Here is a 25,941-nt window from a genome sequence, read left to right as displayed (position 1 = left end):
TAACTGAATAATGTGATGCAAAGTAAAAGGCATTACAAGTATATACACTTTAGTAATGAAAGGCTTAATTGTAAATTAGCAGTGAATCTGTAGTGTGGCGCATTCGTGAAAAGTATTGGTTCTTTTACTTCCAAATTGTTTTCAAGTATTAAAGGACGAGGAATTCGTGGATTGACCGTAAAATGAGGCCACGCCAAGAATCCACAATGGTACCTGAAGAATGAAGACTTGAACAGAGAGAACAACTTCCAGAATGTCTGACTTTAGCAAATGCCCAGATTGTGGGTCCTCAGACATAGTTGACGACGCTCATTACTCCCAGAACCAGTTGGTGTGCGCTTTTTGTGGATTTATCCTGACAGAGGGACTCCTGACTACCACACAGGCAGAGGAAGGCTTTTCACAAGGTGTGCAGTTTTCCGAGAGCACAGCAGAGAAGGATAGCATTAGTCGATGTAAACTGCGTGAGATTATACGTGTGCACAATATGTGCAGGACGAATCTATCTCGTCATCCCGCAGTCTTTTTCACCGCAGGGAATCACAATGCGATCGTTACAACGACCGTGTTGCAGGGGCGCTGGTGACATTTGAAAGTGGTGAGGCGTAAAATGTGTGGTGGAGCGCAAAATCCCCTACGTCTGAAACCCTCTAGTCCAGGTCAGCCTGTGTCCATCCAAAAACACCGTACTTTTTAATTTCAGCCATTCCGTGCCTCACCCCAGTCTCCAAATTCTTACTCTAATATGTGCCCCGCAGTTATTGCTTAGTATTTTCACCACACTGTTATTAACATGTTCTTCAGGTACATCTTGTAATCTACCGTGTGCCACAAAAGAATAGAAACATTTACTGACAAACAGCAAAAATATTAGTGTGATGTTTCATGCCTGGAACAACAGCACCACGTGCCTTTATGCAGATCATTAGAACCATAGTAGTACAACAGCTGTAACTATGCAAAGTGTAATAAAAGTTGCGTTAATTAGAACTGCTCTAATGACGTTCTTCACCGCACACTGAAATATTTTGCCGTGCTCTTAATACATTCCACATTCCAGTTGCAACACTGAACGTCATTTACGAGGCGTGGCTTGGCAGCCGACGGGCATGGACGCGTGAGCGACGAGCTCCGCATCCAGCCCAGCTGGAATCCTGCACAGATTGTCGCCCCGGTGCTCCGTGAATACCAGAGGGCACCCCCCGCCTGGTCCGGCCCCCGGGAGCGGAACGGCAGAGTGGAGCGAGGCGCCGAGAGCTGGCGCCGTGACTGACATCGCGGCGGAGGCGGGCTGCCGCCGGCCATTTTGGGCGGCCTGTGCGGGGACGTGCAGCCGCGGCCCACAGTGAGTTGGGTGCCGACCGGAAGTGAGGCGAGCCCGGCAGAGGATCTCGGAAGTGGCGGTCCCACCGTAGTGGACAGCAGAGCGGGGCGGAGTCCGGCTGATGAGAGAAGCTTGGTGTTGGGAGCCCCTCCGCAACCTGAACTAGCGGCTGGGGATGCACGGTGGAGGAGCAGCGACCCGGAGGGCGGCGTGAGGCCTGCAGTGGGAGCGGCGGCCCCGGAGTCGAAGTGGAGGCAGGAGGCCCGGAGGCACTGGCTGGCAGACAGGGGGGCCGAGAGGTGGACGGCCGGCGCCGCGGGAGCCCCAGAGGTGGTGACCGGGCTGACCCTGGGTGGCAGGCCTGAAGGTACTGCTGGAGGACGGTGCCTGCTCTGGTGACGCAGCCTCTGAGCGACCCGGCGGACAGCGGTGGGGTCGGCCACTGTTCCATTACACGGCGGGGAGGACGGCCTTCGGGGAGCGGTGAGGTCCTCCTCACCAGGGCGCCCTGTGGAGAGCGGCAGGAGCACGCCGGTGTCACCATCGTTCGGAGGCAGGGGTGCGACGGACCCTGAGGCCGGTGAGGGGTGAGTCGGGGCCACGTGGTTGCCACTGCTTCGGGGAGCGGGCCTGGAGGCGGACTCGGTGGGAGACTCCGCCGGTGGCCGAGATGGCGGAACGGGTGCTGACTCCGTGGCGGGCCTCCAGCAACGGCAGATGGACCAAATCCTGCAGGCCATAGCGGACACGAGAACTGCGTTGCAGACTGATATCGCACAGGTGTCTTCAGATCTGGGGCTGCTTCGGGCGGACCACAGGAAGCTGGTGGATAGGGTCAAGCAAACGGAGGACAGGTTGGACTTGGTAGCACCAGCGCAGAAAGCATCGGAGGGTCAGACGGCGGATCTCCTACGGAGGGTGTTGATTCTAGAGAAGAGGGCCGAGGATGCCGAAGGGCGAAACCGCCGCAATAACATTCGCGTGGTGGGGCTGCCCGAAAAGATTGAAGGGGGAGATATGCTGACCTTTCTGGAGACCTGGCTAAAAGAGGTGGTGGCGCCCGAGGGGCTCACGCGGTTTTATACCTTGGAGAGGGCGCATAGGGTTCCGGCTCGGCCCCCGGATCCGGGCTGCCCTCCCCGGCCGGTGGAGGCCCGCCTGCTGCACTACAGGGATCGCGATATTATTCTTCAGAAGGCTAGAACTCTGGGTCCCTACCAAGTGGAGAATGTTCCAGTCTCTATTTACCCGGACTACCCCATGGAAGTCCAGTGCAGGCGCTCCTCCTTCCAGGCAGTGAAGAAAGCTCTACGGGACGAGGGGCTGCAGTACTCATTGTGGTTCCCGGCCCGCCTCCGAGTTGTGCTGGACGGTACGACATCCTTCTTCAATGACCCCGCAGCAGCCTGGAGTTGGCTGGAATCAGTCCGGACTGGCGCGGCGGCGCATGCTGATGGAGAGGGGCCGCCGGGAACCCTGGCGAAAGCCCGTCGCAGCAGACGCACTAAGGTACGGACAGCAGGGGTCCGATCGCCGGGAGCATCCCAGACGGTGCTGGAACAGCGGGCTGCGCTGCGGGCAGTCTCTGTGATCTCGGGGGCCGCGGCCTCCCAGCCCAGCGAGGATTCGGGCTCCCAGAAGGGCTCTGAGGCCTCCCTCTCTGATGGCGCAGGCGGGGAGGCGTAGTTGCTGCCTGATGTTACCCCCGGGACGGCGGACGAGTTGCTAGACGCTTGAAGGTTTGGGGATTTCTCTGGCCATGGACTGAGGGACGGTGGCAGGGCAGAAGGGGTGCGTATGGGGAGGGAGGCCTGGCCTGGCTTTGCGGGGCTCGGGGAGGGACCGGTACCTGATGGTGCATTGCGGATGGGGACTGTTGAGGGGACTTGGAGGAGAGAGCGGGGGGTCTGAAGGGCGCGGAGCACTGGGGGAGGATTTGCAGAGACTGGGCGTGGATGCTCTGAAGAGGACTGTCGAGAAGCCCGTCTGGCGCAGAGCCATCACCTCAACCTCACGGACATAGTGAGACTCTGGTGGCTACCAGAGTGTTTGGTTTCTGTTTGGGGTGGTATTTGGATGGGTAACTGTGGTTTAGCACCTGTTCTGGGGAAGGGAGGGCGTTCGGGGAGTTGGGGAGTTACGGGGTTTCAGGGGACTGTCAGTGTGCCTCGGAGGGCTAGGAAAGGGCGGTTGGCTCAGCGACGGGATGGGGACCCCACCTGAATTGAGATTTCTGACTTGGAATGTGAGGGGGCTCACCTCTATGGTGAAGAGATATAAAGTACATGCCTACTTGGTAAGGAGAGGGGTCCAGGTAGCCTTCCTTCAAGAAACCCACTTGGATCGAGAGGAGGGGAAGGCATTGCATCGGCGCTGGCGGGGTCAATTGTTCTATACTACCTTCTCGAAGTTTGCCCGGGGTGCCCTGATCTGGGTGAGGGCGGGAGTCCCTTTCCAGCCTTTGATGACGTTAGTGGACCCGGAGGGCAGGTTTGTAGCAGTACAGGGGCGGTTGGACGGGAGGGATATGGCCTTGTGCAGTGTGTATGCCCCTAATGTAGACCAGGCCACTTTCTTCTCTAGACTGTCGGGTCAGCTGGCAGCGTATTTGACGGGGACGGTGGTGTTGGGAGGGGACTTTAATTTTGTGACTGATGTTGAGCTGGACAGGTCCCACCCGCCCCTCGCGCAGTCGGTGGTCCGTCGGGTGGCCACTAGTAGATGGGCTTGGCAGGACACTTGGGGACTGGTGGACACTTGGCGGACACATCATCCGATGGATAGGGATTACTCCTTCTACTCTGCCCCCCACGAGTTGTATGTCCGATTAGATAGTATACTGTGTTCACCGGATGTTCAGACTTTGATGCGGCATAGTGAATATCTAGCTAAAACCATCTCGGACCATAACCCCTGTGTGGGGGTGCTGCAATGGTCCAGGCAGCGGCAAGCGATTCCTACTTGGCGCCTTAACCCTTTGCTGCTGGAGGACTCGGTTTTCCGGGCTGAGGTTAGCGGCTGCATAGAGCAGTATTTTGGGCATAACTCGGGTACGGCGGCGAGCCGGGCGACGGAATGGGATGCGTTTAAGGCGGTTGTTCGGGGGGTTTGTATATCGTCCACGGCCGGAGTGCGGAAGACTTTGCTGAGGGAGGTTGAGGAGGCGGAGGCCCAGCTGCGGACGGCTGAACGTGCGCATCAGGCGGGGGAGGGCGCAATGGCGGCAGTTGTCGAGGCGCGTGAGGGCGTGGCGGTGCGAGTGGAGAAGCTTCGCTGTTGTGACCATAAAAACTATCTTACGCGAGCGCACGCGGAAAGAGATAAGGTGGGATCCCTCCTGGCATGGTTGGCGAACCCGACGGCCCGAGGTGACCCGATACTTTCCCTGGTTGAAGCAGGGGGAGTCCCGGTCTATTCCCAGATGGGGATAAATAAGCGGTTTGCCAGTTATTATGCTGGGTTGTATGATAGCACTATGGAGGGGGAGCCTGAAGGCCTTGATGACTTTTTATTGGAGGCCCGACTGCCCCGGCTGGACCCGGAGAATGGGAAAGACTTAGGGGGTGCCATATCACTGGGCGAGATCCGTGCGGCGATTAAGCACATGGCCCGGCGAAAGACCCCAGGGGTGGATGGTCTGCCCGTCGAGTTCTATGCGGCTTACCCGGATTTGCTGGCACCGCAGCTGCAGGTCCTTTACAGTGAGGCCTGGCGACTTGGGCGCTTGCCCACCTCCGCTCGGGCGGCGATTGTGGTACCCTTACTGAAACCCGGAGGAGAGGCCGGCGCGCGCACGGCGTACCGTCCGCTCTCTATGCTGACGGTGGATTACAAAATCTTGAGTAAAATACTGGCGTCGCGCCTATTGACCCATATGACCGCCTTAATTCACCCGGATCAGGCGGGCTTTATCCCTCGGCGTAGCACGGCCACTTCAGTTCGACGGTTGCTGCGGGTGATGGTGATGGACCGGGACGTATACCCGGAGGCCTGCACACTGTCGGTCGACATAGAAAAGGCCTTTGCTAGTGTGGAGTGGCCCTATTTATATCGAGTGCTGCGGGCATTTGGACTGGGGGATGGCTTCGTACGCTGGACCGCCTTGCTCTATAGCGATGCCACAGCCCGTGTGAAGACGGGGGCTACAATATCGGCCCCCTATCGCGTGCGGAGGGGGACGAGGCAGGGCTGCTCTCTCTCCCCCTTGTTGTTCGCCCTGGCCGTGGAACCGCTGGCGGCTCATGCCCGACGGGGGTGCGCCTATGCTGGAGTTTACATGAGGGGGGACGCCCACTATATATCCCTATATGCAGATGATCTGCTGATGTTCTTGGCGGATGCGGAGGGCGCGCTGGGCGGAGCGACTGCCCTTCTGGCGGAGTTTGGTCGCCTGTCCGGGCTTAAGGTCAACTGGGGCAAGACATGCTTGTTCCCGTTGTCGCAGGGTGGTCGGGCCCCACAGGTGCTGGGACAGATCCGGTGGGAAGGTAGCTGCTTACGATACTTGGGGGTTAGCATTTACCATACCTAGACTGATTTGCTGGAGGGGAATGTTGGCAGGGCCCTTCGCGGCTTGCGTGGTAGCATGGGGTTTTGGAGCACGCTCCCACTCTCGTGTGCCGGGAGGGTGGCGCTGTTGAAAATGGTGGCGTTGCCACGCCTCCTTTACTTTTTTCGCACCCTTCCCATATGGATCCCGGCGTCGTTTTTCACGCGACTGCGAGCACTGTCTACGGGCTTCATTTGGGGCTCGGGAAGGCGGCGGGTGGCGCTGACCACGTTGCGGCGGCCGAGAGCGGAGGGGGGCCTGGCAGCCCCAGATTTTGAGTGGTACTACTTGGCAGCCCAGCTCCAATGGCTTACGCAGGCGGTGGCCAGGGAGTATAGAGGCCCGGAGGGCCCACAGGGCAGGCTGATTCCGCGGCATGTGCTTGCCTTCATAGTCCTCCAGCAGCGGTTAGACCTGGCCCAGCTTACCCTGGAGGAACGTACCCTCCGGCTGTGCTGGAACAGGTGCCAGAGGAGGGCCGCCATAATCCACCCCTATGCCCCGGAGATCCCCCTGGGGATGTGTACGGCGCTCCCGCATGGGGGCGATTGGTCTGGGTTAGCTGATTGGGAGGAGCTGGGAGTGCAGATGGTGGGGGACTTATTCAGAGAGGGGGTGCTGTTGCCCTTCCAGGAATTGCAGGACTCTTATGGGCTTCCGCGGGGGGACTTTTTACTCCATGCGGCCCTTGTAGTGAGCCTCCAGAAACATTGGAATATGGGGCTCTCGGAGCCGCCGACCGCCGCGGGTTGCCAATATGTAGTGATGGCGGCGGGGACGACTAAGGCCATTACTTGCCTTTACCGCAGACTGTCGATGGAGGGCCTGCAACCTCTGGCCGCCCTGAGGGAGAAGTGGGAAACGGACCTTGCGAAAGCGATCCCCGAGACCACATGGTCCACGCTGGTGCGGAGGGCCTGGAAGGGAACGAGGAATGCCCGGTTTCAGTTAGTTCAGTTTTTTACGTTGCACAGGGCGTATCTGACGCCGGCCAAGATATTGCAATATTTTGGCGGGGGTTCACTCTCAGTGCCCGCGGTGTGGGGGAGATGGGGCGGATTTTCGTCATATGTTTTGGTCCTGCGCACAGTTGGGTGACTACTGGGCAGAGGTTGTGGATTGTTTGAATCAGGTGACGGACCGCTCTATTGCCCCGGAAATGGGGGCTTGCTTGTTGCTTTGGTTTCCCCACACCCGCCGGACGAAGGTCACCAGCAAGTTTTACGATTTAGGATTGATAATGGCCAAGAGGGAACTGACTATGTATTGGAAATCCCGGGGGGGGCCTAGCTTCTTGCGGTGGAGGGCGGCGTTTGCGAGATGGGCGGGGGCGGAGGGTACACTCCGGGTGCAATTGGCCCTTCGGAGGGACGATGAGAAGGCACTAGCGACGGCCCGGGCATGGGAGGCGTTGGTGGTGGAACTTCAGGGGTTGATGTCTGATGCAGGGGAAGTGGAGAGCACATCTGATAGGCAGGAGGTAGCGGGGAGTGAGGAGTAGGAGGGGAATAGTGGTAGGCCCTGGACGCATAAACTTTGGCTCGGCACGAGGGACGGCTCTGTTTTGTTAAGGAGAGGTTGAGCACCCGTACATACTTCATTGTGGAGGAGGGGTACATCAGAAGAGGGGTAGGTGGCGGGGGCACACTGACATGGGGTGGGGGAGGGGGGGGGAAGGGGACTGGGTGGGAAGGATGTTTCTACTCCTGGATAATTGGTAGCGAAGATAAATGTACAGTACTCCTTTGAAGGGTGGGGGTAGTGGAACGTGTGTTGAGTTGTTGTTTTGAAAACAATAAAAAATGTTTCAACAAAAAAAAAAAAACACTGAACGTCATTTACAATGCACACCTTAAAAGCACATTAAGTAAATGGGTCATATAAAGTTCTCATAATAACAGTGTCATCGCCCAATTGAGTTAAAATAATGTAACTGCTCTAGCTAGGATGAAAGGCGGAGCAGCAGAATTGGACCACCGATTTCATCAGGAGGTGCTGAACGAAAAGAACTGCTGTTACTTTAGTTGGTCGTTTTTCTGATTTATGGATTTTAAAAGTCAGAGGCCTGAATTTGTCCAAAGGCGGGCGCGGGCAAGTTCAGATGGTCTTCTGTTCTCCTTCGTATTCTGGGCCTTTGTGGCAGGGCTGGTGCGGCAGAGACGACAAACAAGAGGATGCAGTTTAGGTTGAGCACTTTATTCTCGACCTTATACAGGGGTTCTCCCAATACTGTCTGGTACACGGATGGTATGTCTCTGGCTCTTCCGGTCTTTTGACTGTCTGGTGGACACTCAGTGCAAAGTTCGTCAGCAAGCTCCTAGGCGGTCGTCTGGCCAGTTGCTGTCGAGTCCGCGGTGGGGTTCCCTCAGAGTCTTCCCTCCGTCGTATAGAACAAAAGAGATGAAAAGTACGAGTTAGGTCGGGGATCTCGTGCGCCGGGGCACAATGGGGCCGGGGGTGAGGGAAACCCAGTGCTCTTCGTGCTCTCTCTCTCTCTCTTGATTGTGACTGTGAGGGGGGGGTGCACGTGCGAGGGGGAGACTATGGCAGGGTACCGGATACGGTATAGGTGCTACGGGTCTGGGTTTATCAATGGAGGCGAGGCGGTTTTCCCCAACCAACCCGCTACCCTTCCACGTACCTGCTTGAGCCACGCTCCTCCCCTGGGAACGTGGCCGGGCGCTTCGTGGTAACGTTGGCCTCCTGGCTTGTCGGGGTCGTCTCCGTCCGTTCTCTCCTCCGCCGTACTGCTACCTCCGCTTCTCCACTCCCGAATCGTCCTCCTTCTCCGCTCTGAATCTCCTTCCGCCTCCAGGGAAACGCCGTCCGTCGTCTTCCGGAATCCTACTGCTTTTGTGTATCCCAGCAACGTGACGTCGTCGGTGGGAGGGGTTTCGTCATTCTGAAAGGCGAAGTTAAAGGAGCCCTGTTCACTTCCCACGGGCCAGTCCTGTGCATAATAGGGATATCTCTCCTCCAGTGGTCGTGTCACCTCGGGTTGCTGCAGGGGGAGAGAAGGGGTCAACGAGGTGTCTTGTGTACAGCTGTTCTGTTCATGGGAGGGTGGTCTTACAGTGTCTAACGCCCTGTCACACTCCTCCCCCCCTGGATTCTCCCGTTCGGGGAGAGGGAAGTCCCTCGATAAGAAATCTGCGTTACCATTATCCCTGCCCTTCCTATGTCTGATGGTGAATGCGTACGGCTGCAAGGCGAGGAACCAGCGTAGGATTCTGGGGTTCTGGCTCCTATTTTTATGCATCCATTGCAGGGGGGCGTGATCAGTGTATAGGATGAATGGTTTTCCTTCCAGGTAATATTGGAGCTTATCTACGGCCCATTTTATGGCCAGGCATTCCCTCTCAATAGTTGGGTACTTGGTCTCCCTCGGGAACAGTTTTCGGCTCACAAATAGTATGGGGTGTTCTAGCCCATCCCCTCCTTCCTGAGACAACACCGCCCCTATCCCCATGTCTGAGGCGTCGGTGGCTAATATAAAGGGCTTGGAGAAGTTCGGGGACAACAACACCGGCTGGTTCGTGATGGTATCTTTCAAATCTGAGAAGGCGCGCAGGGCGCTAGGACTGGGCTGTAGGAACTCCCTTTGGTTTATCCCCTTGCGTAGCAGGTCTGTAAGAGGGGCAGCGGTGTCTGCAAAGTTGGGGATGAATCTACGATAGTACCCGATAAGGCCTAGGAATGCCCTAAGATCTCTTTTATTGCAAGGAAAGGGGGTAGCTTGAATAGCTCGGACTTTGGAGGTTTGTGGGGTGATAGAGCCCTCACCTAACACAAAGCCAAGATAATTGACCTTTGTAAACGCCGCTCTGGATTTCTTGGCGTTTATGTGCAGTCCGGCTTTTTGCAGGGTGGTGAGAATCGTCTTTAGGTGTCCCAGATGTTCCTCCCAAGTGTCGCTGTATATGACGATGTCGTCCAGGTAAGCTGAGCTGAATGACGGGAAGGGTTGTAGGATCGCATTCATAAGTCTTTGAAAAGTGGCCGGGGCCCCATGAAGGCCAAACGGTAGCACGGTGAACTCGAATAATCCTTCGTCCGTGATGAAGGCCGTTTTCTTCCTATCGGCTTCCCTGAGGGGCACCTGCCAATATCCCTTTGTCAGGTCTAGCGTTGTTATAAAGGCGGCTTCTCCGAGTTTTTCAATCAGCTCGTCCACGCGCGGTATGGGGTAGGCGTCAAACGTAGAGATGGCATTTAGGGCTCGGAAGTCCATGCAGAAACGCCGCGAGCCGTCTGGTTTAGGCACCATAACGATAGGTGAGGCCCAGTCACTATTCGAGGGCCGAATCACTCCGAGATTCAACATCTCTCTGACCTCATTTTTGATGGCCTCTCTCCGAGCCGCCGGTATGCGGTATGGTTTCAGCTTTACCTTCTGACCGGCCGGGGTCTCAATGTGATGTTCCACTAACGATGTCCTCCCGGGTCTGTTTGAAAATATGTCCTGAAAGGGGAGGAGACTGTCGTGTAACTGTTGCTGCCGGACTCGTGGAAGTTCCTCACTTATTACCAGTTCGTTCAGGGTGGAGGGTTCCTTTTGGGGTTGAGGTAGGAGCAAGTGGGCGCTTGTTGGGGGAGGCCCTATCCATTTCTTCAATAGGTTTATATGGTATGTTTGGGTTTTTGATGGTGAAAGGCGTAATCGGTAGGTGGTGTCTCCAATCGTACCAACCACCTCGTAAGGTCCCTTCCACTCACTCCTTTCTTTGCTGGCGCAGGCTGGAAGCAGGATCAATGCCCAATCGCCGACAGTTAAGGTCCGGAGTTTTTTTCCTTTGTCATAGCATCGTTTTTGCTTCTGTCTTTGCATCTCCAAATTGGTATAGGCCAAGCTCCGAAGTTTTCCTATTTTGGACCGGAGTTGTTGTGTGTAGTCGAGGAGGGCCCTTTGTTCTTGTTCCCCTTCCATCTCCCATGCATCCTTGGTCATTTCCAGTAAGGATCTCGGATGTCTGCCATAAAGGAGATCGAAGGCTGAACATCCCAGGCTGCTCTGTTTCTGTGCTCTTAAGACGTAGAGGGCTAACGGGAGGAGGCGGTCCCACTCGGGCCCTTCAGCCGACAGCATTTTCTTTAGGGTGGTTTTCAGAGACTGATTATACCACTCGACGAGACCGTCCGTCTGCGGGTGGTACACCGACGTCCGTAGATGTCGTATATCTAAGGTTTTACAGACCTCCTTCATTAATTTCGAGGTAAACGGGGTACCTTGGTCTGTTAAAACCTCCTTCGGAAATCCGACCCTGGAGCATAGCTCAATCAATCTTTCGGCTATGTTAGCAGTTGTGGGCGCTCTCAGGGGAAAAGCCTCGATAAATCTGGTTGCATAATCAACAAGTACCAGCGCGTACATGTTACCTTTGGATGAACGGGGCAGCGGTCCGATTAAATCCATGCCAATTCTATTGAAGGGCCGTCCTACGATGGGTAATGGAACCAGAGGTGCTGCTGGGGGGCGATGTAGGTTCCTTCGCTGGCATATCTCACACTTCGTGCAATAGTCCTTCACCTGTTTATAAATCCCGGGCCAGTAGAAATACCGTAATATACTGTCTGTGGTTTTCTCGGTCCCACTGTGTCCGGCTGTGAGATGGGTGTGGGCGAAGAAGAGAACCTGGTCTCGGAAAGAGAGAGGCACCACTAACTGAGGGTCCCCTCCCTCAACCCCCTCCCGGTATAGGAGATCCTTGGTTATGAGAAATCTAGGATATCTCGGGGTGTCTAGGTTCTGGGACATGTGTGCGCTCTCCCAAGCGTTTAATAAAGTGGAGTCATTGGCTTGGGCAAAACGAAAACTGCGGTCCGTGACCCATGGCTCGGGAGAGATAAGGGTTGTTACTATCCTAGGGGCTGTTGTAATGGTTATCGATCTATGAAAGAGGGCCAAAAACTCCGGATTATCCACCCCCAAAATCACTTCCTCCGGCAGGGAGTCAACCACACCTACCCTTACCGTGCACGGGTTCTTGTCATGGGGTTTTATCGTGACCTGAGCAAGAGGGTAGGGCCTAACATCCCCATGGACGCACTTTATGTGTACTAGAACGTCCCGGACATGGATGTATCAGTCTTTTCTGGACCACCGACTGTCAGCATCCCGAATCTAAGAGGGCTTTTACGGTTTTACCGTTTAGCGACACACTCACATAAAAAGAGGGACCTGTTTCGGCGGCATACATTATGGTCTTAGGGAGGTACCCAACCTCCATGGGCTCCTCGGTCGCTCGTTTCTTGGGACACAGTCGCGCTATATGGCCCCACTCTCCACATTCGAAGCACTGGGGGCCTCGGAGCGGTGTTCCCTCAAATCTTGGGGTTCTAGGTTTCGTGGTGTCTGGTACCGGTTTCTTTCTCTCGGTCTTGACGGGAGTCTGTATCTTTGTCCCCTTCTCGTAGTCCCACCCTGTGACCTTAGGTTGTGCACGGGCATAATTAGCAGCCATTTCAATGGCTTGCTCCAAGGACAACCCCTGGTGTTGTTTGAGCCACCTCTGAGATGCGTACGGCAAGGCCTCCATAAACTGTTCTAAGTATATTTTGGTCATTACTTCCTCCGTCGTGCTGGCGGCCGGTCTTAGCCACTTATCCGCGGCGAACTTCAATCGGAAAAACAGAGTTTTGGGGTTCTCGCCAGGTATACCCCTCTCTTTCCTGAAGCGGAGTCTGTAGGCCTCCCCGTCAAGCCCTAGGTGGTCCAAGATGACCTCTTTTATGGTTAGGTAGGGCGTGGTGCCCGTGGAGTTGGCCACCTGGTATGCAAACTGCGCCTCCCCTAACAGGAGCGGCGCCAAAAAGAAGGGCCACTTGTCCTCCGGCCATCCCATTGCTCTGGCCGCCCTCTCAAAGTTCATCAAGAACATGTCCGGGTCCTCCCCCGGCGTATATTTTTGTAAGGCCAGTCCTGAGGGGTGAGGAGCGGGAAGGGGTCGCGTCTCCAGGGGTGTTTGGACGATTGCGACCGGAGGAGTCTTCTGTAGAGTCTCCATGTGGGCCGCGATAGTATTTTGGAAAAGGTCCCGGTCGGCTTGGGCTGACGTCATCTGCCTCTGTACTGCCCATTCTAATTTTTCCTGTCCTTTTACGAGATGCTGGATGAGGGCGTCCATCTTGTCGTACAGACGGACTGGATCCCACTTCTGACACCAGTGTGGCAGGGCTGGTGCGGCAGAGACGACAAACAAGAGGATGCAGTTTAGGTTGAGCACTTTATTCTCGACCTTATACAGGGGTTCTCCCAATACTGTCTGGTACACGAATGGTATGTCTCTGGCTCTTCCGGTCTTTTGACTGTCTGGTGGACACTCAGTGCAAAGTTCGTCAGCAAGCTCCTAGGCGGTCGTCTGGCCAGTTGCTGTCGAGTACGCGGTGGGGATCCCTCAGAGTCTTACCTCCGTCGTATAGAACAAAAGAGATGAAAAGTACGAGTTAGGTCGGGGATCTCGTGCGCCGGGGCACAATGGGGCCGGGGGTGAGGGAAACCCAGTGCTCTTCGTGCTCTCTCTCTCTCTCTTGATTGTGACTGTGAGGGGGGGGGGGGTGCACGTGCGAGGGGGAGACTATGGCAGGGTACCGGATACGGTATAGGTGCTACGGGTCTGGGTTTATCAGTGGAGGCGAGGCGGTTTTCCCCAACCAACCCGCTACCCTTCTACGTACCTGCTCGAGCCACGCTCCTCCCCTGGGAACGTGGCCGGGCGCTTCGTGGTAACGTTGGCCTCCTGGCTTGTCGGGGTCGTCTCCGTCCGTTCTCTCCTCCGCCGTACTGCTACCTCCGCTTCTCCACTCCCGAATCGTCCTCCTTCTCCGCTCTGAATCTCCTTCCGCCTCCAGGGAAACGCCGTCCGTCGTCTTCCGGAATCCTACTGCTTTTGTGTATCCCAGCAACGTGACGTCGTCGGTGGGAGGGGTTTCGTCATTCTGAAAGGCGAAGTTAAAGGAGCCCTGTTCACTTCCCACGGGCCAATCCTGTGCATAATAGGGATATCTCTCCTCCAGTGGTCGTGTCACCTCGGGTTGCTGCAGGGGGAGAGAAGGGGTCAACGAGGTGTCTTGTGTACAGCTGTTCTGTTCATGGCAGGGTGGTCTTACAGTGTCTAACGCCCTGTCACAGCCTTTTAGTCCTGTCATTTTATAAAGGGAAAATAAAATCTACTGGCACCAGAATACGACTAGAAGACAGGGCGAAACACTCACGCCCACAGCGACATAACTCTGGCTCTTTTGATTTAAGCGCACAAGGGTATTGTCCGGTAAATAAAACACTAGCCTTTCTCAGTTAAATATCTCTTGCCCTTTCCATTTAGCTCTTTTTTCCCTCAAACCCCGCATCTCAATCTATAAATGCAGCCTATTTGCAGAGATGCCTCCTCACTCCCGTTTCAGATGCAATTTTCTCCCCCGGATTCTCTTGTGAATTGCACTTCTCTTTCTCTCTTTGCATCAGTCACTTAAGGCCCGGATGGATTTGGCAGCCAGTCCCCTGCAGGAGCCCAGGGCTGCAAGTGCAAGAACCTCTAATGATAAAATGTTACTGCCTGAGCCATCAGAGACCCGCCGTGTGCTTCTCGCTATTTGCTGTAAAAATTCTGCTGTTCGGAGGAAGCTCAGGCGAGTTTTTTTTTCCTTCAGGTATCTTCTTCTAACTTCTACGACGTAAAACGATGGCCCTTCCAGATAATAGAAAACACAGCTCATTCTTTTAATATGTAACAAGAAAAGAAATAAAATCTGCACCTGCTCCACTCCAGACTGTGGAGGGTTTGGTTTCCAACGAGCCAATCTCTTTTGCATATCATTTATCCGAAATCCATCTGAATTAAAGTGAGGCATACTTTTCTCTTGCACATATTAAATACATATAGAACATATTTTTTAAGATCAGGTGTCTTTTAAAAATTACGTTGCACATACAACTATCTGTGTCATTTAAATAACTGCACTCACAGACACTCATTTTACGCAGCTTATGTGAATCGAAGTTTTTTTGTCCTCCTATCACCTCAGACTAATACGCAGTCGCGGCTCGCAGGGGGGGAAGTCGCGCGTGATGGGGGAAGTCGCGCGCGGGGGGGGGGGGATGTCGCGGGGGTGTCGCGCGGGGAGTGTTAAAATACATTTTTTTTAAATCCTACCTGAGGTCCTCAGCACGTCCGCGCCGCCTCGGGTCCGTCCGTTGGCGCCTACAGCCCCTCTTAACTGACCGCCTCTGCCCTCTTCAAACTGGATGGAAGTTGAACAGCACGTCGTCACGTCAGCACTGCAGTGGCAACCCCTCAGCCAATCCTGGCGCTGCTGCAGCGCCAGGATTGGCTGAGGGCACAGCCTACTCCTCGCCCGCCGCCTGCCCATTAGGAGACCGAGGGGCTCCTAATGGGTATGTGCAAATCCGTTAAAACACAAGTGCGCATGACTGGGCACGGGCTAAAAACTAGCTCACCATGCCCACTCATGCGCACTTGTGCTGTGCTGCCGCAATGCATGTCAGTCAACATGACGCCGGACCGCCCACGGTCTGACGTCATGCTGACTGACATGCATTGTCAGTTGAGTTCTCCCCACCCTTGGCGTCTCTGAACTTAAGTAAACTAAGTTCAGAGACACCGAGGGAGCTGCGGACGCGGGCGGGTGCGGCGGGCGGGGGGGCTACGTCCCCACGCCCCAATGGACGCACCGCGCCTGCCTTGTTGTGATTCTGCATACCATTACTCCGCAAGTCGGAACAGCGACTTGCGGAGGGAGGCGCTGGAGGTTGGAATAGTATAATTTATTATTCCAACTCCAGTCTGTCGGGACACTTGGGAAGGTGTTGGATTTTAAATCCAACCTATACCCCCCCCCCCCCTTCCCCCTCCCCACAAGTCGTTGTTCCGACTTGCGGTATAATGGTATGTGGAATCACAATGTGGTCGCTGTAACGACCGCGTTGTGATTCCCTGCTGGGACAAAGTTTCGCGGTAAACGTTTACCGTGCATGAATCTATCTCGTCATCGACAATTAGAAAGGACAGAAGCTGAAATAGCCAGCCTGGAACGAGAATATGAACACACGCAAGACAAATCAATATTGGCCAATATTGGGACACAGATTTACATATATAACGGATTTGCAGAAGACGAGATAAAATATATCTCGCGCAAGTACACCGCTAGAAGCTATGGGGAGGGGGGGAGACCTGGCAGAGCACTGTCATACAAAATCAGGCCCGCAAATACCACCGCGCACATCACACAGATCCAAGATGCAATTGCATCAACCGGTCTATAATACCCCCACTATATTAGATTGCTTCACAAAGTTTTACACCAATCTGTACACTGCCCAGAGCAAGGCTTCCACGTCAGAAATTGGGGACTACCTGGAAGATGTGGCGTTGGCCTGGTTGGCTGATTCCCATCGAGAATACTTTTGTCACCATATTACACGCGCCGAAATAATAGTCGCCATCAACTCACTGCCTAACAATAAAACGCCGGGGCTGGATGGCCTCCCGGGCGAATTTTATAAAGAATACCGTGTTCTATTGATCCCCCATTTCGCTGAAATGCTTGAAGAGGCTTATGAGGAGGGCAAGCTCCCTCCCTCCTTAGATGAGGCACTCATTATAGCACTCCCGAAGCCAGGAAAAGATCCCTCTGAGTGTGAATCATATAGACCTTTATCCTTGATAAATATAGATGCTAAGATATTAGCAAAAATAATAGCAAACAGAATACAGCCTCTCCTCTGTAATTTGGTGCTGCCTGACCAGGCTGGCTTTATGCCGACACGATCGACCACCCACAACATTCGCAGCATTTTTGCATTATACCATCAATTAGACCCGAATACGCCAGCGGCTGAGGCCTTGTTAGATGCTGCAAGGCATTTGACTCAATAGAATGGAACTTTATGTTTGCCACTCTCCGCAAGATGGGGTTCCCAGAACCATTCCTAAAGTGGATATCGCTTTTATATGCGGCTCCTAAGGCGCGGGTCAGAATAAATGGATCCATATCCAAACCCATAGAGATAAAGAGGGGCACCAGACAGAGCTGCCCGCTCTCCCCAATGCTATTTGCAATAATCTTAGAACCCCTGGCCTGCAAGATTCGACAGAAACACTCGGAATCGGCCCTGAAATTTGGACTTCGCCCCATTGGTATTGCACTATATGCGGACGACATGGTCCTCTACACTACGAATCCAGATAGACATCTAAACCCGCTTATTAGGGAATACGTTCAATATGAGAGATATGCGGGCCTCCGCATAAACTGGGACAAATAGGTCGTGATACCGTTGACGGAGGAAACAAGGGAGCCTCAACTGGAGTACCCTTTACAATGGCGGACGGATCCAGTTAAATATTTAGGGGTTTGGATACATCGGGACCCGGACCTGGTCCTGAGAGAAATTTTTGGGAAAGCACTGGTGAGGCTCGAAGATCAGGTAGAGAAATGGATAAAACTGCCGCTCTCAATGGCGGACAGAATAGCCTTGCAGAAGATGATCGTATTACCTAGGTTTCTGTATCTGTTCTGGAATGTTCCAATTTGGTTGAACACGGCCTTTTTCGTGAGATTGAGATCCATTATGCAGAGGCTCACATGGGCAGGCAAGCAGGCCAGAACGTGCTGGACGGTCCTAACACAGCCATACCATTTGGGAGGCTTCGAGGCACCAGATTTCCATTTATATTACCTCTGTGCACAAGCACAACACGCGCACTACTGGACGAGACCACATGCATATATACCACATATTGCGGTGGAAAAAGATAGTGTAGATCCTTTGCCACTGACGGCACTCATAGCTGACCCGATAAGGCACATACCAAGGGACAGAATTCACACAGCACTATGCACCTCCAGGGCATGGTATGCCATGGCACACAGGGCAGGCAAGTTACCAGTGTATGCAAGAGCGTTGCCAATGGAAAGACATCCTAGGCTTACGGTGACGCAAGAAAAGAAAATGAATACACTACTGCCAGAGATGGGGCTGACATCTATGGGACACTTATACCCTCATAACACATTCATTAAATGGACGGACCCCTCACTGTGTGCTCATCAAATCCCACTGAAGCAATTTGCATACTTACGACTACGTACGGCAGTTAGATCACTATACACCACGTTTCCGGAAGAACCTACACAACTGAACACACTACAAATACTATTAACCGCTCCCAACCGGAAAAACCTGGTGACACGATTATATAACGCAGCCCAAGAGGAACAGGCAGAGAAATATACCGCAGCGTTGGGTAGATGGGAAAAGACACTAGGAGATACAATTGATGAACAGGACTGGTGATACAGTTGCACGCAACTTACACTTCTCACGTCAAATTGTAACTTGCGGATTATCCACTTTAAATTTCTCCATCAATTATATTATACACCAGCCAAGCTACATAGGCTGGGCTTACGTGAGAACGATAACTGCCTGAGGTGTAGAGCGCCAGGCGCCGACTTTTTACATACATCATGGTCATGCCCACAACAGCAGACCTATTGGGAGGAAGTCACTACCGCACTATCCGCAATGCTGACAGAGCAGATCCCCAATTCCCCTCTGATATGCATATTGGGCGCTAGGAAACTTAAACATGCTAGACGTAGGAGATTCTTGGCGGTGGCACTATTGCTTGCAAAAAGGCGGATTGCGATGAAGTGGGGAAGTAAAAGACCCCCACGATTTAAGGACTGGATCACAGACATGATTTATTGTAGGGCAACTCTGGAGATGTATGCGGAGGACATTCCGCAGGCCTCGCGGCCCAGGGACTTCTGGGAGCCACTGGTACAATACTTGCAGGCAGAACCGGAACAAGAAACATGATCTGACACTAGATACAACTGGTCATTGCGATGATATACATGGTTATTATGCAGTGAGCAGTGGACACGGAATGCGGAGAGCTGGCAGGGGTTTGGCAAGGCCAGAGACACATAGAGGGTGATGAAACTACCTTCTGATGCACAAAGGGAATGTAATAATCGATATCTATGTGAGGTGGATTGTGTCCCCGCGGGTTATGTCCTACTGTAATATGCGGATTGATGAATACTGTAAGATATGTGTCTAACCGGTTGGATAATAAACAAGAAAAAAAAAAATCTATCTCGTCATCCCGCAATCTTTTTCCCCGCAGGGAATCACAACGCGGTCATTACAACTTCCTAATACCTTTAAAGACACTGCTGTATCCTACTTTGAGCGTGCTTTTCATCACCCATCCTTTCACCAAGCCTCGCTGCCAAAGAAGGAGGTCATAGTGGGATGCTGCGTCTACATCACCTGCAGACAGCACTCCTGGCCGTTGACCATGGGCACTGTCTGCTCGCTCCTGTATGCCGACTCTTTGTTGTTTGCCAGCACATATGGCCAGCTTGTGAAGGAACTGGTGCTAGATGTACCAGCAGCGAGCTTGGCTGAAATGGTAAAGTCACACTGCAAGAGTTTCAGACTGTGTCAGAGTGATATCAACATTCCAGGTCAGTATTCAGAGGATGCAAACAAAATAGCAGAGAGGACCTTGCAGATCATGGAAGTGGCCAGTGATACGTGGTTAGTGACTGGCCGTCATCCCATTCCTATCATCAACGCTGCTGCTTACCTAGCATGGCAGTCGCTTCGCCCAGCCTTGCGCTTGAAGAACTCCCTTCCCTTCTTCTGTAAACTTGCTGAAATTGATCAGCCTCCCCCATCAACAAAGCGGCTTAAAGAAATTTACAGCGTTCTAATAAGATTCGCTTCCAATCTTCAATGGCTAAATAAATTCCCCAAGAATGCTAAGACGGCCGTCCAGTGCTTGGGTGATATCATGAAACATCGAAACGTTTTGCTCAAACAGTCTCTTGGTTTCCACACAGAAAGCACTAAGCAACAGGAGTCTCGTTCAAGGAATGATTCAGAAAGCATGACTGATGAACAGCATGACCAATCAGAAGGGACCTGCCTTCCCACTGGTAAACTGGCAAAGGGACAGGGACTAGGGGTAAAACGGTTGTTTCTTCCACCACGTGTTGAAAATCCAAGAAAAAAACTTAGAATACCACAACAGTCCGAAGTCCTAGCCTGCACAGGAGAGGAGGACATTTCTGACAGCGAAATAGACCAGTTGTTGCGTACGCGGGAGGAGATGGATGAGTATTTGAAGGCATGTTCTTGGGACTGAGCTGAGATCAAATGTTCATTTGACCCTTGATGACCCAGACAGGAGGAGGCTGATAAGTAGTAAAAGGTGTGGCCCTGTTTCAGTGCTGACAGGTTTAGATCTTCCCCCCATAGCCCAGATAGACTGCTCTGAAGTCGCCAACCCTGACTCCAAACCTACTTCACAGGAGTGCTGTTGGATTGTGTTTCTTTTTCAGCCAAGTGCACAATGTGAATCGCTTTACAATCCCCACTACTGTACAAACAGAAGAATTAGCTCAAGGAAGACTTGCATATGTGATTTAAGGGAACTGCACTGAAACCTTCTGCTGATAACCAAACCTCCTCACTACATCCTGAATTGTGCCACTTATGGATTATTCACTCAGTTCACTGAAACAGGAGTATTTGTTGACCACCTTTTGCTTCAGGGTAGACAGCAAAGTAATCGACTTTAGTGTTGTACGAGGACTTGATGCATTAAAAAGTGCAACCTGACTGACTTTTCCGGTGGTATCCACTGGTTGGTGTTGTACACCGCTCATTTGCAATATTTGCTCTTGCAGTTTTCCTTTTGAGTGAATATGACAAAAAAAAGTATTAAAGGACCAAGCAACATTGCAGGAGTTGATAAACCTGGGAGGAGCCTGTCATGCCGTGCACTGGTGTACCCACATAAACAAACATTGACGACATGCCGAAGAATTAACAGATCAGAGCAACATGTGTGCTTCAAAGAAACAGAGGCGCAGAGGGTGGGTGGGATAAGAAAGCAACGTTGTATGTGTGGATAAGAGAAAAAAACTGAGAAATTAAGTACATCTAAAGTAATAATTGTTTTTACAGTAAGCGAACATAAAAGCCAATGCAATAACTCAGAGCTGAAAACCAATGAAATCGAATGCGAAATGGACAATGTAACTGGAAGCTACAACATAGGGAGCGAGTGCAAATGCATACAAGTAAGAGTGAAAGACTTAAGAGTGTAAATAACACAGGCACGTACAAAAATTGTCATTCGAAATATATGTAATCATCCTATTTTGTAAAAGAAACGGCTCAGCAAACATGATGGACACATTGCAGTGAAAGGCAAGGGAAAAGAAGTACATCATGCTTTTCTGAATGAGGTAAACAACTCATGAACACACAAACTCCCATGGATTGCATCAACAAAAAGAAAAAAGTTTCCCCCAAAAAGCAGGCAGCGGAAGGGTACAAATTCTTTGCCCATGCTCCAGGGGAGGGTCAAATACAAGACGATGACATGAAACCCACACCTATTAACAAATCAGAAGCAAGCAAATGAAAGTGATGATGAAGCCAACCAATGGTAAGCGATGGATTGGTCCTAAGACCACTGTAATTAAACACAATGTCTCACAAGTGACAGGGCATGAGGTGTCTCAGGCGAGACCTAAAAAAAGGAGTTTTATCAAACCTGCACTGATTTTAACGCTTTAAAGTAACTAAAATGAGAAGCTAATCAATTAATAAAAAGTCCTAATTAAGTAGGTACAACAATCTACAATTCAGAAAATTAAAAAACAGATTACTCTTTCAGACTTTTGCATCTCTAACCTGCAACTCACCACACAAGTAGCTATGCTTACAGCAGCTCAACACAGCTGCATCTGAGCTTTCCTTTCACGAGTACAAACGTTCCATGTGCTTCCTATTCTCAACAAGATAGTTACATTGCTACGTAAGGCCCAGACAAAGGTCCAAAAGAGACAGGACACAACACATCTCCTTTTTTTTTTCAAAGGAAATAAACAAAGGACCAAACAATGTCGCCTTCAATAAGACTGATAACGAAAAACACATTCAACTTTAACCCTTGAATAATAAATGTCATCACTCTCTCAACCCCAGCTGTACCACAAAACACAAAGTACATCTAAGATAAAACAACATTCCCCGCCCCTGCCCCACACAGCACAAGAATGAACCTACAAGGTGGAAACTGCATGCAGGAGTGCGGGTGCTGTATGAACACCAAACACCTCCAAATGGTAGGAAGTTGCACAGCCACATAACAATGGCACAGACGAAAAGCAGAACTACCGATGTTGACAGGGAGGGTATGTAAAGAAAGACCACAATACAAACTATAAAAACAAAATACTGTGTACCCCCACAATATACATTTCATTCTGCATAAGAGTCACCACATGCCCGAAATATGACCAACAGAAAAATATCACACTACCCTCTTTGTATTGCAAGTGCAACTGAGAACAGACCCTTATTGTGAGTGGACAATACCCTCCCCTACTTACCACTGCAGATTTAAGGTACACAAGACAACGAAACAACAATACAACTGCATAACCATTTTAAATGACATGACTTGACTATACAGGGAGCCAAAAAGTAACACAATGAACCACCCAAAATGTGGCATTGAGGTCATGCAAGCACTCATAGTGTGCATGGCAATTCAACTAATGCATAGTGATCACATGACCATCATACATATCAAACTGCATGTGACCACCGAGGTGTCACACAACTTTAGCACATTGGACCACCCACATCTGGCAATGTAGCATACAGCCAATAGTACACACACTCCGGTTTTGGCCTAGACTTCGCCTGCACATAGTTTATCCCTATTATTACCAAATGTGCTCATCTCTTTGGGTCAACCGAAAAAACCCAAGCTTTAAACATAGAAAAACAAAGGTTTGAGGAGCACGGTAAGATCTTTACATCACTTAAAGAAATTCTTTTTATAATTTACAACTTCCAAAACGACAGTAGAAGACACCATACAGCACACAAGTCAATCTCTAGAGCATATTATTTTTTATCTTCCTTTAATTTCCAATTTCATAGCATTATAGATAGACAATTCCAAAAATGTGCAACAGCCAAATGTGCAACAGCCTACGCGTTTCGTCCCTTTTATTTTCTGATGGGACTTCTTCAGGGCTGTTTAAACATAAAAACATACAAACAAACAATACATTAGAAATAACATTTAAACATATTACAATTATAACAAACATTCATATTTACAGTAATAGACAAATATCAATCTATATACAAAAATAAGGTCCTGTTCCAGGCTTATTGGACCTCCAATTAAAAACAAATACCAAAACATCACATTTATATACAAATCTATGAGGGCAGAGAGAAACTTTTTGTGCCTCAACGCATACATGTTTTTACAAACCGGCAAAACCACTCTTTCCCACCCTTGTGATCCCATAGTGTACATTCTCTAGTGTATAATTCATATATATACAACCATTTATCTTCACGTGATTACCCTGTTTGTTTTAACAGAAACAGAACTGTTCTCCACTTAACTCCTTCATTCATGGATCAATCAATATTTCTAAACCATCACTTCCTTCACATTTGATATCTGTCCAGTTCTATGACTTGTTACTACTTAGGGGCCGATTCTGATTCCGGTCGCAAAACGTACCGACCGACACGGACTCGGACCGGAGACCGACCGACACGGACCGGCGCCGTATGACCCGTGCAGTACGATGCAACGCATGTGAATTACAACCGACACGTACGGAATACAAGCCGTACGACTGAGCCGTAGGGAAAATAGTGATCCGGCCGGAAAACCGACACGAGTTTCACCGACCGACACGAACCCGGAATGAACCCGACCGACACGTACCCGCGATGTCCGACCCGCGCAGTACGATGCAATGTGTGTAAAACCAGACCGGCTCGCACGGAGACCAAGCCCACAACCTACTCGCACAGAAAACCGGGCCCACAAGTAATAGAGATCTCCGCGACCGACGCGTATGAAACACAGAAGATAATCAGCGTGAACGAGGCGGAGAAGCCCTCACGAGCCAACATCAGCGTCCGTCTCGGTCAGAAGAACGTCTCCTTCATGTCTAGAAAACCGAAAGGAAAAAATACAAAAAATGGACCAAACAAGCAATGACAAAGCCAATAAATACCAAATAAAAAAAACATGGGACAAAGACACACCCACAACTCCACCTATATAAAGGACTTCAATCACTACCATGATCCCTTGCAAATAGGAAACACAGCCAGCAGCAAACACCATCACACAGCAACCACAGACACACTCACAACTCACCCATCACACAACTCACACACCATCAGCACCTCACCAAAAGCACTCACATATACAGCTAGCTAAACTAACACTAACCCACCCTCACTTGCACCCTCACACACACATCACTCACCACCACCACACATCACCATGCCCCCAAAGAAGAATCCAAAGTTCACAGATAGTGAGTTAGAAGTGCTGGTAGACGAGATCATCAGAGTAGAGCCACATTTGCTTGGTACATTGGTCCAAAGGACCCCCATGTCACAGAAAACCAAGATGTGGGCGAGGATTGTGGACAAGGTGAACGCACAAGCACCAGCAAGGTGCACAAAGTACGATATCCAGAACAGGTGGTATGAAGTGCGCAGGAGGGTCAAGAAACTCATCGAGAAAGATCACGCCTTGAGTCAGTGCACCGGCGGTGGCCCTCCTGCCAAACCAGTCTACTTCAGGACCTGGGAGGAGAAGGTGCGGGACATCCTACCAACAGAGAGCGTCCATGGTCTAAAAGACATACCAGAGCCTGGTGAGTACACAAACAACATACCCAATATTGTGTGGCAAGGGGACAGTGAAACCATGCACCGCAAGCAAAACCACAGTAACCAATAGATAATCATACCAAGATGTGTATGCTAGTCAGACAAACACAATACCTGTCATCTCATAGTGACTTGGAACTGTGTCATGACATGTACCAACCTACAAACAAATAGAGCAAGGCAGTGGCACAAAGCCAAATAAGCAATGCCAGACAGTTTGCCACCACAAACACACTACCTCACAGTGCAGCTGACTGACAGGAAGGAATAGTGGGGATGCAGGTGAAGTGAGTGTATCTAATGATGGGGTTTGTAGTCACAGATAATGCTCCCCATCCAAATTGGCCCATCAAGATCTCCCTGAACCATGCCCACATCACAGGGAGTGGAAAATGACTGACAAGATGTCTGACACTGGGTCCTGCTGTGGGGAGCACAAGGCCCTGGTAGGGGTTGTGTGCAAATCAGAAGCAGGACACCACTGACTGACATCCTGAAAGACAACTTGCACGCCCTCCAATGGAAGCACGTTTCATGGTGGGATGTCTGGCTGGGTGGGAAGGAGGACTGACAGCTCTCACCATACTTACCAGCATGTGGAGACACACCCCCCCTCAACACAAACTCCACACAACTCACCGGGTAGAATGCATTGACCCACACCTCAGTGAAATATCAGCAAAAGATACCCCGTACTGGGTGCTGCTGTGTGAAGCACAGGGGCTCTCTTTGGACTTGTAGGCAAACAAACACCATGATTTCACAGTCAGCCATCTTGCCATTGCTGTCACACTCCCTCACAGGGAAGCAGAGTCAAAAGGAAGGAAGTATGAGCATGATGGGAAGGGGGGTGTAGCCAAGAGCATGATGGGAGTTGCAGTCACAGACAATCCCCACCCACCCACATGGCCAATGAAGCTCACACTGAACCATGCTCGCCTCACAGGGAGTGGGAATGGACTGACAAGATGTCTGACACTGGGCTCTGTTGTGGGGAGCACAAGGCCCTGCTGGGAACTGGGCAACAACAAACACCAGGAATTCACAGTCAGCCATCTTGCCATTGCTGTCACACTCCCTCACAGGGACGCAGAGTCAAAAGGAAGTATGGGCATGCTGGGAAGGGGGGTGTAGCCAAGAGCATGATGGGTGTTGCAGTCACAGATAATCCCCACTCACCCACATGGCCCATGAAGCTCACACTGAACCATGCTCGCCTCACAGGGAGTGGGAATGGACTGACAAGATGTCTGACACTGGGCTCTGTTGTGGGGAGCACAAGGCACTGCT

The 25,941-nt window shown here is 51.5% G+C and overlaps 1 protein-coding gene across 1 annotated transcript; it reads left to right on the top strand.

The window, feature by feature from the left end:
* The first annotated feature begins 253 nt into the window (after window positions 1-253).
* LOC146796202 (transcription factor IIIB 50 kDa subunit-like) lies at window positions 254-20,056 on the top strand. The gene is made up of 2 exons (XM_085630182.1): window positions 254-497; window positions 19,047-20,056. The coding sequence occupies exons 1-2, from the start codon at window positions 254-256 to the stop codon at window positions 20,054-20,056; spliced, it is 1,254 nt and encodes a 417-aa protein (XP_085486308.1).
* Window positions 20,057-25,941: the final 5,885 nt, after the last annotated feature.

Source organism: Triturus cristatus, chromosome 10 (assembly GCF_964204655.1).
Source record: "Triturus cristatus chromosome 10, aTriCri1.1, whole genome shotgun sequence".
Lineage (NCBI taxonomy): Eukaryota > Metazoa > Chordata > Amphibia > Caudata > Salamandridae > Triturus > Triturus cristatus.
This window is presented reverse-complemented; position numbering and strand designations above follow the sequence as displayed.